General features: G+C 40.9%; 1 protein-coding gene across 1 annotated transcript in view; it reads right to left on the reverse strand.

Moving 5' to 3' along the window:
- The window catches only part of tmtc1 (transmembrane O-mannosyltransferase targeting cadherins 1), a 185,113-nt gene that overhangs the window by 89,946 nt on the left and 80,390 nt on the right, over window positions 1-14,777 (reverse strand). The window contains exons 8-10 of the mRNA XM_079654937.1: window positions 14,226-14,347; window positions 8,386-8,553; window positions 2,796-2,909 (exon numbers count right to left, since the gene is read on the reverse strand). Of these exons, the coding sequence (XP_079511063.1) occupies window positions 2,796-2,909; window positions 8,386-8,553; window positions 14,226-14,347 (404 nt within the window). The remainder of the gene's footprint in view (window positions 1-2,795; window positions 2,910-8,385; window positions 8,554-14,225; window positions 14,348-14,777) is intronic.

Raw genomic sequence — 14,777 nt, forward strand, 5'->3', positions numbered from 1 at the left:
ACCCTACCTTAATAATACCTTAAAGCGGACAAAAGGCACTGGAGAATACTTATTCATTAATATCCTTTAATGAAGCAAATGCCTTAACTCACTCAAATACAGTCGTTTACTCATTTCGGTGAAACGAATGTGCGCAGAGTTTTAAAGGATGCGGATAGTCTCACCTTGATTCTGGCACATTGCTTATCGTTTTATAGATCTATTCTCATCCACCATCTTTGTTTGTGACGTGAAGAGTGTAAGAGTCACGTTTCTGACTGTCGCCTGTCGGTTCCGTGGTTATGTGTACTGAAACGAGAGCCGGTATAATTCCACGCGCGAAAACAAAATAAAAATTGGAATACGTTATTTTAGTGTCTTAAAAGTAGACTGAGGTATGAAGGGTTAACATTACATCTTAGAATCATTTTTAGTCATGTTCTGTATACATACTAACATATAAGGGTATACTTAGTGTGGTTATTCCATGTTTACTAGCTATAACATTAACGTTACATAACTCTTTTTCACTTCTTATTCAGTCAGCCAGAGTGCAGATATCACCATTAGATTCACAAACATGAAACATCATCCATTTCTTCACTGCTGGTGATGACATTGTTGTCAGCTGCTGATACTGCTGCTGCTACAGCTTGTGGCGCCTGCTTCGATGAAAATAACTTTCTAATATCCATAACTTTATAAGCTATTAGCTTAAAACTCGTCAGGCACTAGGAAGGATCACTTCTTCTTCAGGGCAGGGAAGGCTACGCAGTACGCAGGCTAATGTCCCGCAGCGGCTGCCTCTCTGGTGGACTCCGGTACTGCACATTACTCCCGAGACATTTAAAAAAATATATATATATACAGGACTGTCTCAGAAAATTAGAATATTGTGATAAAGTTCTTTATTTTCTGTAATGCAATTAAAAAAACAAAAATGTCATACATTCTGGATTCATTACAAATCAACTGAAATATTGCAAGCCTTTTATTATTTTAATATTGCTGATTATGGCATACAGCTTAAGAAAACTCAAATATCCTATCTCTAAATATTAGAATATCATGAAAAAGTATACTAGTAGGGTGTTCAACGAATCACTTGAATCGTCTAATTAACTCGAAACACCTGCAAGGGTTTCCTGAGCCTTGAAAAACACTCAGCTTGGTTCAGTAAACTAAATCACAAGTATGGGGAAGACTGCTGATCTGACTGCTGTCCAGAGGACCGTCATTGACACCCTCCAACGGAAGAGGCGTCTGACTTGGGCTAAGGAAAAGAAGCACTGGACAGTTGCACAGTGGTCCAAAGTCCTCTTTTCAGACGAAAGCAAGTTTTGTATTTCATTTGGAAGTCAAGGCGCCAGAGTCTGGAGAAAGGCTGGAGAGGAGCAAAATCCAAGTTGCTTGAAATCCAGTGTGAAGTTCCCACAGTCAGCGATGGTTTGGGGAGCCATGTCAGCTGCTGGTGTTGGTCCACTGTGTTTCATCAAGCCCAGAGTAAATGCAGCTGTGTACCAAGAGATTTTAGAGCACTACATGCTTCCGTCTGCTGAAAAGCTCTATGGAGATGAGGAATTCATTTTCCAGCATGATCTGGCACCTGCCCACAGTGCCAAAACCACCAGTAACTGGTGTACTGACCATGGCATTACTGTCCTCGATTGGCCTGCAAATTCCCCTGACCTGAACCCCATAGAGAATATGTGGGGTATTGTGAAGAAGAAGCTGAAAGACACCAGACCCAACAATGCTAATGAGCTAAAGGCCGCTATTGAAGCATCCTGGGCATCCATAACACCTCAGCAATGCCACAGGCTGATTGCCTCCATGCCACGCCGCATTGATGCAGTAATCCGTGCAAAAGGATTCCCAACCAAGTACTGAGTGCATTAATGGACATTTTCAAATGTTTGATTGTGTTTTGCTGTTATAAATCTTTTTTTTTTACTTGGTCTGAGGAACTATTCTAATTTTTTGAGATAGGATTTTTGAGTTTTCTTAAGCTGTATGCCATAATCAGCAATATTAAAATAATAAAAGGCTTGCAATATTTCAGTTGATTTGTAATGAATCCAGAATGTATGACATTTTTGTTTTTTTAATTGCATTACAGAAAATAAAGAACTTTATCACAATATTCTAATTTTCTGAGACAGTCCTGTATATATTTTTTTAAGTGAAACATCCGGGGCTTTTCAGAAAACATCCGGGGCTTGAGCCCAAGTAGCCACCCGCTAGCGCTGCCACTGCTCGGCGCGTCACAACTGCACGCCAAAGGACCCTGACCAAGCCTCCCTCTTTAACGATCAGGGAGTGAGACTGTGTTGGTTGGGAAACCATTTATCTTTCCCCTCCCCAGTTAAACCTGCACTCCGGTGATCTATTCCGGCCTGTAAGCCTCAGATAAGTTATTCTCACTACACCAATATAATTTCTCCTCCTCTTGAACTCTACACCTACACACCACACTCTGGACTAGAAAAACAGAACTTTATTTTCATACATCCCTATCCCCTGAACTACACTCTTAAACTGGTCTGGTTACAGAGTGACTAAGGACAAAAATGACTTATTTCCCCCCTTCCCCCCCACACTCACTCACAGTCACTCCCCATGATTTAACAATCGTAGTACTCTGAGTCAAATAAGTAATTGATGTTTTGTGAGTTAAATTGTCTAATTTGTTTGTTTTTTTGCCTAAAGAAACAATTCTAATAGCAATAGGCACAAAGTCACATTTGGCACATGCTGTGTGACTTCGAATCGTTAAAAGATGATCACAGTCATAGAGCTGTATTGCAGAGGCAGACCTGAGGGCAGTGATGTAGTGGTGAATGGCCTCCTGGTGCCGGCTGTTGTCTTTCAGGAAGTTGGCGTAGTTGTAGTGGACTTTGGCATTGTGTGGCAGAGTCTGGATACCAGAGCTGAAACGGGGAACAAGAATAGGAAAATAAGATGCAGGCCTCAGAGCAAAATCGGCATGAGAACAAAAACAAAGAATGAAACTATAGAGAGGCGAAGTCCCGCTACTTCCGACCCATGGGACCCTGGAAGCGGAAAATTATACATTGAAGTCAATCTTTCGATCCCGTTTGAATTGTGCCACGAATGACACATATGATGTTTGTCAAATTAAAAGAACATTTTGCAAGTCAAAAAAATAAAAATGTCTCTTAAAACTGTGAAGTTACAATTTTTTTTGTGTGAAACCTCTCAGTGAACTACAGGTCTCTTGTCTCGCACAATATGCGTCACCATCACAAAGATGGCCGCCACGTTATCAAATTTCACCTGTTTCTTTCAGAATGAGGCGAAAAGTATAAAACGAGGTGAAAATCCCTACAAGTCTGGGCATGTTGAGAGCTGTACATACACAAAAGGGGAGTTAGTCGGTTCTGTAAGAGCCAGCATGCGGGACCGGCTTTACAAGGTTTCGGTGAGTTATATGAGTGCAATATTTAACGTTAATGTCAGCTAGCTAACATTAGCTAACAAGGTACATGAACGTGTTTTGTTTTAGCAACTAGTTTTCTCCTTAAGAACTTCGTGGTCTCTGTGTATGCTGTGGATAACATTTGTGTTCACAAGAACAAGATACACTCCTGTGTTTTGTTTTAGTTGCTCTTCAGATTGAAGCGGCCAGTTTTATATCGACTATACTGTATGTGTGATCTCCTTTTACATCTCGTTGTGTCATTTGAGTTTATTTGCTGTGTGTAGATTCAAGGATTTTGGTTATCTTGTCAATTTGTTTGGTTATCTAGGCACAGCTGTGTGTGACTCCCTCTGGTACACTTGTATGTGTTTTCCTAATGTAGAGAGCATTTATTAATTAATAAACTACACACTGACTCTAGATCCTGACCAAATCCTTTTTTTTTGTTGATCAAATGTTTTTCAAAAATGTATTGTATTATATAACAGCTGCACATCACAGACCGGAGTCTCTGCTACTTTGTTGTGTGGACCACGAAGGAGGCGATCCTCATCCCCATCCCAAAAGACCCTGCATGGCATGGAAATCTCCTCCTCCTGGAACAATTCTAGACCCAGCATATGCTCCCTGTGTTGGCCAGTAGAGAGGAGGACATTTAAATAAACATACTCTTAACACCCTCGGACTCTGCGTTGTGTTTCGTATGTGTGATGGGGTGTTATGCAGAGGGGAGGAAAACAGGACACAGCAGATTGGGATTGTGGTGGAGATGCTGAGCAGTTATTTAATTGTTGCATGTAATTATTATTATACTGCGTGCTTCTTAGTTATTCCATCTTTTGCTGTAACATGGATCTGTATGTAACTCTATATTTACTTGTTATCTACCACACTTCCTTCTACATCATACACCATCATTATACATGATGTTGTATATAGGATATATATATTTGTATATCTTTAAATTATATAATTTTATTTTTCGTATTTGGGATTGTTGGAAACGTCTTTTTGATCTCTCTGTCTATAAACACAAACTGAGTAAGATTGACAATAAAGTTGACTTTGAATTTGAAAAATATATATATTCTTTATGAAAATAGTTGACTGTTGTCAAATGAATCCAAATGAAACGTTGGACTGAACTACAACTACGCCTTTAAATCTCTACGGACTTTTTTCAGTGGGTTAGTGGAGTTAGTAGTTTTCAGTTCCCTGGACTGATTAACAGCTAAGCTCCCTTTCTCTTTTGTCCACTCAAATACACTTGGCCCTTTCTCTTTTCCATGTGGAAAATGGTAGCTGCATATTCTCCTTTTCTCATCTGGCTCCCTGTCTGCTCGTCTACAATGAGAAAATTATATAATTAATTACTAATAATCATTTAAACCTGTTATTACCAATATTTCACAAATTCTTCATGTAAACTTAAGAGCACAGCTGTATGTTGAGTATGTCAACTTTGTTCATCTTACTGGGGGGCAGCTACATGGATGTCGGTGCAGACCACAATAATTTTGCAGTTGAAGGCAGAATGAAGCACAACTTCATGTCGTACAATACATTGACTTTATTTGTAATTGTGTAAAAAAATATGAGCATTGATTAGCAAGCAGGACCTGCAGGAACAGAGAATGGTGATGGATGGAGCTGGGAAGAGAGAAGAATAAAGAAAACCGGTTAAACTTTATTATCGGATATTAAAAATTCAATTTCAAAACAAGTTGCCGCTCCTACAGTTTTCTAGTATTTAATGATGATTTCACATGACCAATGCAAAATATCACACTCAATACATGTGTGTCTCTGGGGGGTGCATTGTGCCTTTGATGTATATAAATAATATACCATAACCAAATACTATTACGTACAGTGGAAATCAGGTTGCCAGAGCAGGTCAGTCCAGTGTGCATGTTCCTCAGGGTCTCAGCAGTTACAGGTGAGGTAAAGAAAATAAAAGAGAAAAAGGTCAGTAACAACACTTTAAAGTAACAACACTTTGAATAATTATCTCTTTTAATAATTTTCTCTCAGTACTCACTCAACTACTGTCTTTCCAACAAACAGATTGACTCACCCTCACTATCATCACAATGAAACACGTCCAGAAGAATGTCATGCAAAGCTGCCTGCCTTCCTTTGACTCTCCCTGAACTGCCTGATATTTTAATGTTCAATGTTAACCATTTGTGCAGATAGCATGAAGTAGAAAAGATCCCCGATGCTAATGTGGCGTTAGCCTACCTCCCGCCCCCTTAGCACCTGGTGGAGGGGGCGATAGGCTACTCTTCAAATGTTTCACAAAATACTTACCATCATGACTACTCTACTGTTTAACATTTTGGTTTACTTCATGTTAAGGCTAATACAAATGACAAGGCTAAGTAATGTAATGTATTGCTAACTAACGTGCTCGCTACTAGCTAGGTAGCTAACTTGACTATGTTCCATGCAAAACATGTATATTACCTGATATGTTTGGTCCTGGTCCTTTCACCAGACAGGAAGCGATAGAACGTGGTATGAAGTGGTATGATCAATTTTGTGATTACAACCTCGTACAAAGCACACAGGCATCTCTTTAAAAGTGAATTTATTGGAGCAATCTCTTATATTTATTGGAGGGAATAAATCAGTTATGAGATCTTGTTCTTCTTTGCTTTAATTGCGAGTCGCAACCAGTCTTGGAGCATTATCGCCTATGACATCACTTACGCGACCCAGAATGCGATTTGGGATTTGTAGTCTTTCTAGTTGCGTATTTTTCATAGTCTTATATTTCAACAGTTTTACGACAAACTGACTTTTTTTACATGGAAATGATTGTTTAAGATTGACAAACATCATATGTGTCATTCGTGGCACAATTCAAACGGGATCAAAAGATAACTTTTCTCTCTCCATTGACTTCAATGTATAATTTTCCGCTTCCGGGGTCCCATGGAGGCTCCCGGAAGGGGAGGGACTTCGCCTCTCTATACTGGAACAGGAGTTATGTGTCTGTAGGGGATGGGGGAACATTCTTACAGTGGTCACTCGTTTAATTTCTGTCCAAAATAACATCCTTGTCATAGTCCAGGGCTCGACAGTAACGGTTGCCAGGTTGCCATTGGCAACCATTCAGAAAAAATTTCAACCACTTCTTGGCCTTTGGTTGCCATCAGTGGCAACCAGTTTTTAACATAAAGAAATAAGGAAAGCAAACAGCTAAATGTGCACCCCAAAAAAGATAAATGTTAATTATTTGTTGCATTAAGAGTGATATTTAATTATTGTTGTGACCAGTCGGAACCTGATACCTAAATTTCACGTGCATTGGTGTGATTACGGAGCCAGAAAGCGATGCACGTTTACTAGCGTGCGCGGTGCGCCGTGTGTTTGTTTTACAAAACATGCCAAAGCAAATTAAGTTGTTTGACTGTGGGGTAAAAAGTTCGGCCAACACGTCAACTTCTCAAACGAATGTTCAAAGTGATTCAACTGATAAAGCGTAAGGTAAACCCGAACGAAAAGCAAAGAGGAATGTTGTCCATTCACTTCCGGTAAAAGTTCCTTCAAAATAAGAGTCTCGATCTTATTACTACCAAAATAAAAGTGCAAAACGAAACTTTACCATAGGAAAATATTGGCACACATTTATAATCACTTCTATAAAAAGGTAACACATTTCAAATATAGTTAGACATATTAAAGGTAATTTACAGCATTAATCATTAATTCTTAACTGTGAATGGTTTTCATTTATTTAACATTAGAAATGGATTAGTCTGGCCAATCCAAGACTTCAATGCTGAAGGGCCAATGGATCTATGGTGGGGTCAGCACAAAGGTCAGGAAAACCCAAATTTGAAAGGTAGACAACGGATGACCAAGAAACTAGTGACTTGCTCAATTCATTTTTGGGGGATCTGTGAAGAACAGGACAACAGCTGCACTACCGGTATTTAGTATACCAGCAATTGAGGGTGGACAAGTTTCCTCCCACTTAAGTTTCAATTAATTGTGTTAATTATTACTTATTGTAAAGCATTTGAACATTCTTTTGTGTCACATGTTCATTATTAAGTTGATGTATAACTGTATAGTATCTTAATTATTTAAAATATAAGGTGACTAAAAATGGCAACCGTATTTTCAGTTTTGCCAACTAAAAGCTGATGCCTGTTTGCCAGCCTGGCAACCACTTTTAAAAGTTAGCGTTGAGCCCTTGTAATTCCTTAATAATGTCAGGGTCATCACTTAAATAAACTAACAGCTTGTACAGATTATACTGAGACACACACTGACTCTTTATTATCATAAAAAAATAACAGGACAGAGAGAAGCCGGAAACTTTCTAGCAGCATTTTGTAATTAGCATATTTAAAATAAACTCCTTTTGTAAGTTCTTTTTTCAATATAATAGTGCAAGGGTTGTCTTACAACGTCTTACAATGTGGTCCCATTAAATAAATCAAATAACTATAATTGTATTTATTTTCAAAGTGAAAAAAACACAAGATCTGCAATTATAAGAAACATCCGTTTTCTATGATTTCTGAGCTGAAATATGGTTTACATATTTTACACAATGGAAATTCAAGCCGTACTGAATCCAAATATTTGTGTATCATTTAAATCACGATTGTTTTTTTTACCTGATCACTATCAGAGTATATTAGTACTGAATTTCTGGCGCAAATATGTGTGCCTATTTCAGAACAAGGGCAAAAGTTACACACACACACACACACACACACACACACACACACACACACACACACACACACACACACACACACACACACACACACACACACACACACACACACACACACACACACACACACACACACACACACACACACACACACACACACACACACACACACACACACACACACACACACACACACACACACACACACACACACACACACACACACACACACACACACACACACACACACACACACACACGTTACCGGAAGAGGGCCTCCCTGGAGCGCCAGACGTTGTTCTGCTGGACGGTCTTCCAGGAGAAGAGCAGGAGCAGCAGCAGCAAGGAGACGCTGAGGACTGTGGTACCCAAACGGCCAACCAGCGAACACAGGCGCCCCAGGCCGTGAGCCACCAGAATACAGTAACCCATACTGGAAGAGGGCGAGGGGGGGGGGGGGGGGGGGGGGGGGGGGGTAGGAAGACACACGGGACAGAATCTCTTACTGCAGTCCTACATTCTGATAGAGGTGTTTAGGCTGTTAAAAGGCATGCTGGCTGATTTGTACTGTCAAACAATGTTTAAAAGAAAAGACCATACCATTACATAGGAAACACAAGGAAATTAGTTCTAAAAGGAGTGAAAAAAACTGTGAAACGAATGGTTCTGAAGGTTTAATTGAGATGATTTAGCAGATTTTCCACCAAATAATATTGGGTATTTAATTTGTGACAACATGCAAATATTTCAAAAACTACGAGGGTTTGATGGCCAAAATAAAGGTTTCTATTAAGAAACTAAGGAACCACCAATAATTCCTTCAGTATGGTAATATGTGGAATGATAGCCGAAACAAAATATCAGTGAATTAGTTAAATATGTGCTATTATTATTTAAATGCTTGTTTTGCATTTAAAGTGTTTTTCAACAAGAGCAAATATCATCATGACACTGTGTGTGTCTTATTTAAGTCAGAGCTGCTGTATTTCCATTTAGCAATCCTAATATAAAAGGCACTTTATACACACATGCATTTCCAAACATTTGGACTACCTATGTTGCAAATGTATTATCTTTTCAATTTACACAATTTGCATCTATTGCACGTCTGTCCGTCCTGGGAGAGGGATCCCTCCTCTGTTGCTCTCCCTGAGGTTTCTCCCATGTTCCCCTTTAAACTGTGGGTTTTCTCCGGAAGTTTTTCCTTGTACGATGTGAGGGTCTAAGCCTCTAAGGACAGAGTGTGTCGTATTGTCATACTGACATTCTGTACAAACTGTGAAGTCCACTGAGACAAATGTAACATTTGTGATATTGGGCTATATAAATAAACATTGATTGATTGATTGACTTTGTTGTAAACAATTGCAAAAGGTAGAAAATAACCACGAAATGCAGAAAACACACCCCTTGAGAGAGTAAGCAGCTACTTCTGCCCTCGAGACCTTTCTTGCTCTTCTTCATCCTCTTCCACAACCTCAGTCTCAGTCAGCATCCGTCCTTAACCAGAGACTCTGTCCTCACTCCGCTGTTCTTCACTGTGTACCACCTCAGTGAAGGTTTCTGATGCTCTTTGTTTGTGATCAATCTCAGATCACTTGGCTATCGGTTTTCAATTGTTTTCAATGTAGCCGACGGATATCTGGGCTGAGTCTTACTCTGCCTTGCTCATAGTTTCAGTCCAATTAAGAAACTAAACTTGAACTATGAGATAAGGTTTAGAAACAAAGTCTTTGACCTCATTTTGAGGTTTCCTTACTCATCGATTAAGATTTTTCACTACAACTTGAGCTATTTCTGTGAATTTCTGAAAAATAAATGATTGAGTGAGTGCTCTGGCAGAAAATGTATGCTTTGTTTAACCAACTTCTGGCTAACACGGCAGCAGATTTAAAGAAAAGGTGATTAGTAAAAGAGAGAGAAAATTACGTCACAGCACAGAAAATGCAGAGTCACTAAATACATAGTGACTACCAGTGACGTGCGGTGAGGTTCATGGCTGGTGAGGCACTGACTCTTTCAGAGTCAGATTTACAAAAATTATATTTTGACCTTAATCAAAATATTAGGTTATTTTCAAAAGCTTTTTTAGTCTGATGCTTCGATTCCTTTTAAACAGACCGTTCAACGAAAGGATACCCAAAATCTAAATGTTGGATTGTTCTTTCTTAGTAAGATCCCATTTTCATTACAATTGTGGTCTTACCTTGACTTGAAGATTAAGTCTATGCTCTCCTTCTGGACAACAATCTCTATTAGTTTTTTGTAAAAGTCCTCCTTATCTTCCTGTAGTTTCAAAAGTCTAGTTTGTTGTTTGTGTCTACCGTCTCTGCGTAGAATAACAGTAGCAACAACAACCTGTGGGCTCACGTGCGCCCCCTTCAGTGCGGCAGAGGTTATGGCTGCCTCTCCTGCTGCTTTTTTCATTGCCGTTATATGATGAGACCAGCGAGTCTAAATATCATATATACGTTAAATAAGTTATTTAGAGACTATGGATGGCGAGGATAAATGTAATAAAGGGATCTACAAACATTACATTGGTGACCTACAGTGAGATGGTAACAGGCATGCACTTAGTGCCCGCGCTCCAGCCAGTTTCTGTGGGGTGACGCATTCTAAGGTGAGGCAGAGCTCATCTGTGCCTCACCTCACACCATAGTAACTGGCTTGAGCGCGCTCACAAAATAAGTGCCCGCGCTAAATTAGTGCCCGTGCTCCAGCAAGTTACTGTGGGCTTACGAGAGGCAGAGCTCATCCCTGCCTCACTTCTCATCGCTACCCGTAGTTGTAGCGGAGCTCGGCAAATTTGCTGATTTTGACTTTAAAAAGCGATTGGAATCATACATAAATAACACTTACATTATAGATCAGTGGAGACATTTTATTATTATTACTAATTAGTTTTTCTTAAGTTGTTTTTCCGTTACATTGGAGTATAACAGGTGAGGCTCTGCCTCCCCTGCCTCCACTGACTGCACGTCGCTGGTGACTACACAGTTCTGTGTCTGAAAGTACTGCAGTCTGCCGTAGTTGAAATGCATTAAACAGAAACATCTGCTGGCAGATACGCTGCATTAGCCATGCAGTCAGTTAACTGAGCGCTGAGTGTGATCAAGTCAGGGGATTTCCCTGAGTCCTTTCCCCTGAAGGAATGAGCATCCAGCTAAAGCCCCTGCTCTGAGAGAGGATTCACTGTGAATGTGTATGTGTGGACTTGAGCAGGTCACTCCACAGAAAATGCCCTCCTTGCTGTCTCTGAGGAACTGCACACTGCTAAAGCAGCCTCCCTCTCCTCTGTCATCATCCTTCTGGACCTGTCTGCTGCATTCGACATGGTGAACCATCAGATCCTCCTTCGCACTCTCCAAGAACTTGGAGTTTCAGGCTCTGCACTTTCCCTCCTCACCTCATACCTCAAAGACCGTACCTACAGGATTACTTGGAGAGGGTCGGAGTCCGACCCTTGTCAATTAACTACAGGGGTCCCTGTTCTCGGTCCCCTCGTCTTCTCTCTGTACATAAACTCGCTCGGATTAGTCATTAGCCCGCATGGTTTTTCATACCACTGCTACGCTAACGACACCCAATTAATTCTGTCCTTTCCCCGCTCAGAGACCCAGGTCGTCGCACGCATTTCTGCTTGTCTAGCTGACATCTCTCAGTGGATGTCTGCTCACCACCTCAAGCTCAACCTTGACAAGACTGAACTGCTTTTCCTTCCGGGAAAAGATTGTCCCACTCTTGACCTAACAATCAACATCGGCACCTCTGTTGTTTCCCCGACTCAGACTGCAAGGAATCTGGGTGTGATCCTAGATAACAAACTGTCCTTCACTGCAAACATCGCTGCTACAGCCCGCTGCTGCAGATACACTCTTTACAACATCAGGAGAATACTTCCCCAGCTGACCCAGAAAGCGACGCAGGTTCTGGTCCAGGCTCTCGTCATCTCACACCTAGACTACTGCAACTCCCTCCTGGCTGGTCTACCTGCATGTGCCATCTGACCTCTGCAGCTCATCCAGAATGCAGCGGCTCGTCTGGTCTTCAACCTTCCTAAATTCTCCCACACCACCCCGCTCCTCCACTCCCTTCACTGGCTTCCGGTAACTGCTAGAATCCACTTCAAGACAATGGTACTTGCGTACCATGCTGCGAATGGATCTGGCCCTTCCTACATCCAGGACATGGTTAAACCGTACACCCCAGCACGTGCACTCCGCTCTGCATCAGCCAAACAGCTCGCTGCACCTGCACTGCGAGGGGGACCCAAGTTCCCATCAGCAAAAACATGTGGGTTTGCTATCCTGGCTCCAAAATGGTGGAATGAGCTCCCCATTGAAATCAGGACAGCAGAAAGCTTACACATCTTCCGGCGCAGACTGAAAACTCATCTCTTTCGACTCCACTTTGAGCGATAGAATTATTAACAAAGCACTTACAGTTGCAAGAAAAAGTGAACCCTTTGGAACTACCTGGATTTCTGCATACATTGGTCATAAAATGTGTTCTGATCTTCATCTAAGTCACAACAATAGACAAACACAGTCTGCTTAAGCTAAAACCACACAAACAATTATATGTCTTTATGTTTTTATTGAACACATCATGTAAACATTCACAGTGTAGGGTGGAAAAAGTATGTGAACCCTTGGATTTAATAACTGGTTGACCCTCCTTTGGCAGCAATAACCTCAACCAAACGTTTCCTATAGTTGCATATCAGACCTGCACAACGGTCAGGAGGAATTTTGGACCATTCCTCTTTACAAAACTGTTTCAGTTCAGCAATATTCTTGGGATGTCTGGTGTGAATCGCTCTCTTGAGGTCATGCCACAGCATCTCAATTGGGTTGAGGTCAGGACTCTGACAGGGCCACTCCAGAAGGCGTATTTTCTTCTGTTGAAGCCATTCTGTTGTTGATTTACTCCTGTGCTTTGGGTCGTTGTCCTGTTGCATCACCCATCTTCTGTTGAGCTTCAATTGGTGGACAGATGGCCTTAAGTTCTCCTGCAAAATGTCTTGATAGACTTGAGAATTCATTTTTCCGTCGATGATGGCAATCTGTCCAGGCCCTGAGGCAGCAAAGCAGCCCCAAACCATGATGCTCCCTCCACCATACTTCACAGTTAGGATGAGGTTTTGATGTTGGTGTGCTGTGCCTTTTTTTCTCCACACATAGCGTTGTGTGTTCCTTCCAAACAACTCAACTTTGGTTTCATCTGTCCACAGAATATTTTGCCAGTAGTGCTGTGGAACATCAAGGTGCTCTTTTGCAAACTTCAAACGTGCAGCAATGTTTTTTCTGGACAGCAGTGGCTTCCTCCATTTTATTACCAACTTATGCAGATATCCAGGTAATTCCAAAGGGTTCACATACTTTTTCTTGCAAATGTATATACTAATAAAGGACTGGCTTATCTAAAGCCAGTTGAGTAGCACTTGAAATGTTTTAGCTCTATGAAACCTGATGTACTTATATGATTCTGTTTTCTTCAAGTTTGTATCTTCCTGGTCGAATGCACTTATTGTAAGTCGCTTTGGATAAAAGCGTTAGCTAAATGCAATGTAATTTAATGTAATGACACCATGGGCCCCTGTAAACCTAATCTAAGTCACCCACAACCCCTAAGGATCTTATACACAGCTAGTGTATTAACAGAGAAATTAAAACAAGATGTCAAATACAGAAGCACAGACTGATTAGCTAACGGAACAGAGAGAAAATGAGAGCAAGAAAAAAAACTCTCAAAGAAAAATGGAGAGGCCCTTGAATTGAGAGTAAAGAAAAGAAGAGTTGCCGCTGTCTGTCCACAGACAAATACATAACACACACAACAACCTGAGGTAAGATGTCACTGCAGAACATCTTATACATCATTAATATCATCTTTCCCTAAGCTCTGCTTTTCAACTGTGTTAATCTAGCTTCATCAGGGCCTACAGAAGGTTGGATATGTATATGTAAAACAACTTTGATAGATAAACAAAGAAACATGTTTGGAAGAAATGAGAAAGACTTACTCCTCATAGAAGAAGGGGAGTAGAAATCGGACACCACAAATATATGAAGGCAGGTACATGAACAAATACAGACTCACCTTGGCATGTAGAGGACCCTCTCTGCCACGACAAATCCAACCCTGAAGAAAAGGTTACTGGCAGGAATGAAGGGAAACATCAGGAATAACATCCCAACCAACATCTCCCTGCTCCCCTGGCCCTGCACAGACAAACACAAATTTTTTCAATAAACTCAGTCAATTCTCTGTGTAACCGCTGTCAGCACATGTATGCATGTTCTTCAGCTGTGACTACTGTCGATTGAATTATCTAATTACAGTTAACGTTTTTCTGTGAAGCCCATATCTGACGCAATTTATATTTGATGAAGCGCATAGCCTCTGCCCATCTTCCTCCATGGCTGTGTTATTAGTATTAAGAGCTAGAGATGTGTGAAGTCGCACCACTCAGAGGCTTTTTCTGCTGAGAGCAGCTTTGACACCTACCTGATGAGAGGCAAATTTAGGCCCCGGCCCCACGAGGACGAAAACGTTCGTTTGCGTTACTGTTTAGTGTCATATAGACCGTTCGGCCACACGAGGACGATCGAATGTGACAGTAAACAACTGCGGAAACGATAACGGTTCCCA

The sequence above is a fragment of the Notothenia rossii genome (genome assembly GCF_949606895.1).
Source record: "Notothenia rossii genome assembly, chromosome: 10".
NCBI lineage: Eukaryota > Metazoa > Chordata > Actinopteri > Perciformes > Nototheniidae > Notothenia > Notothenia rossii.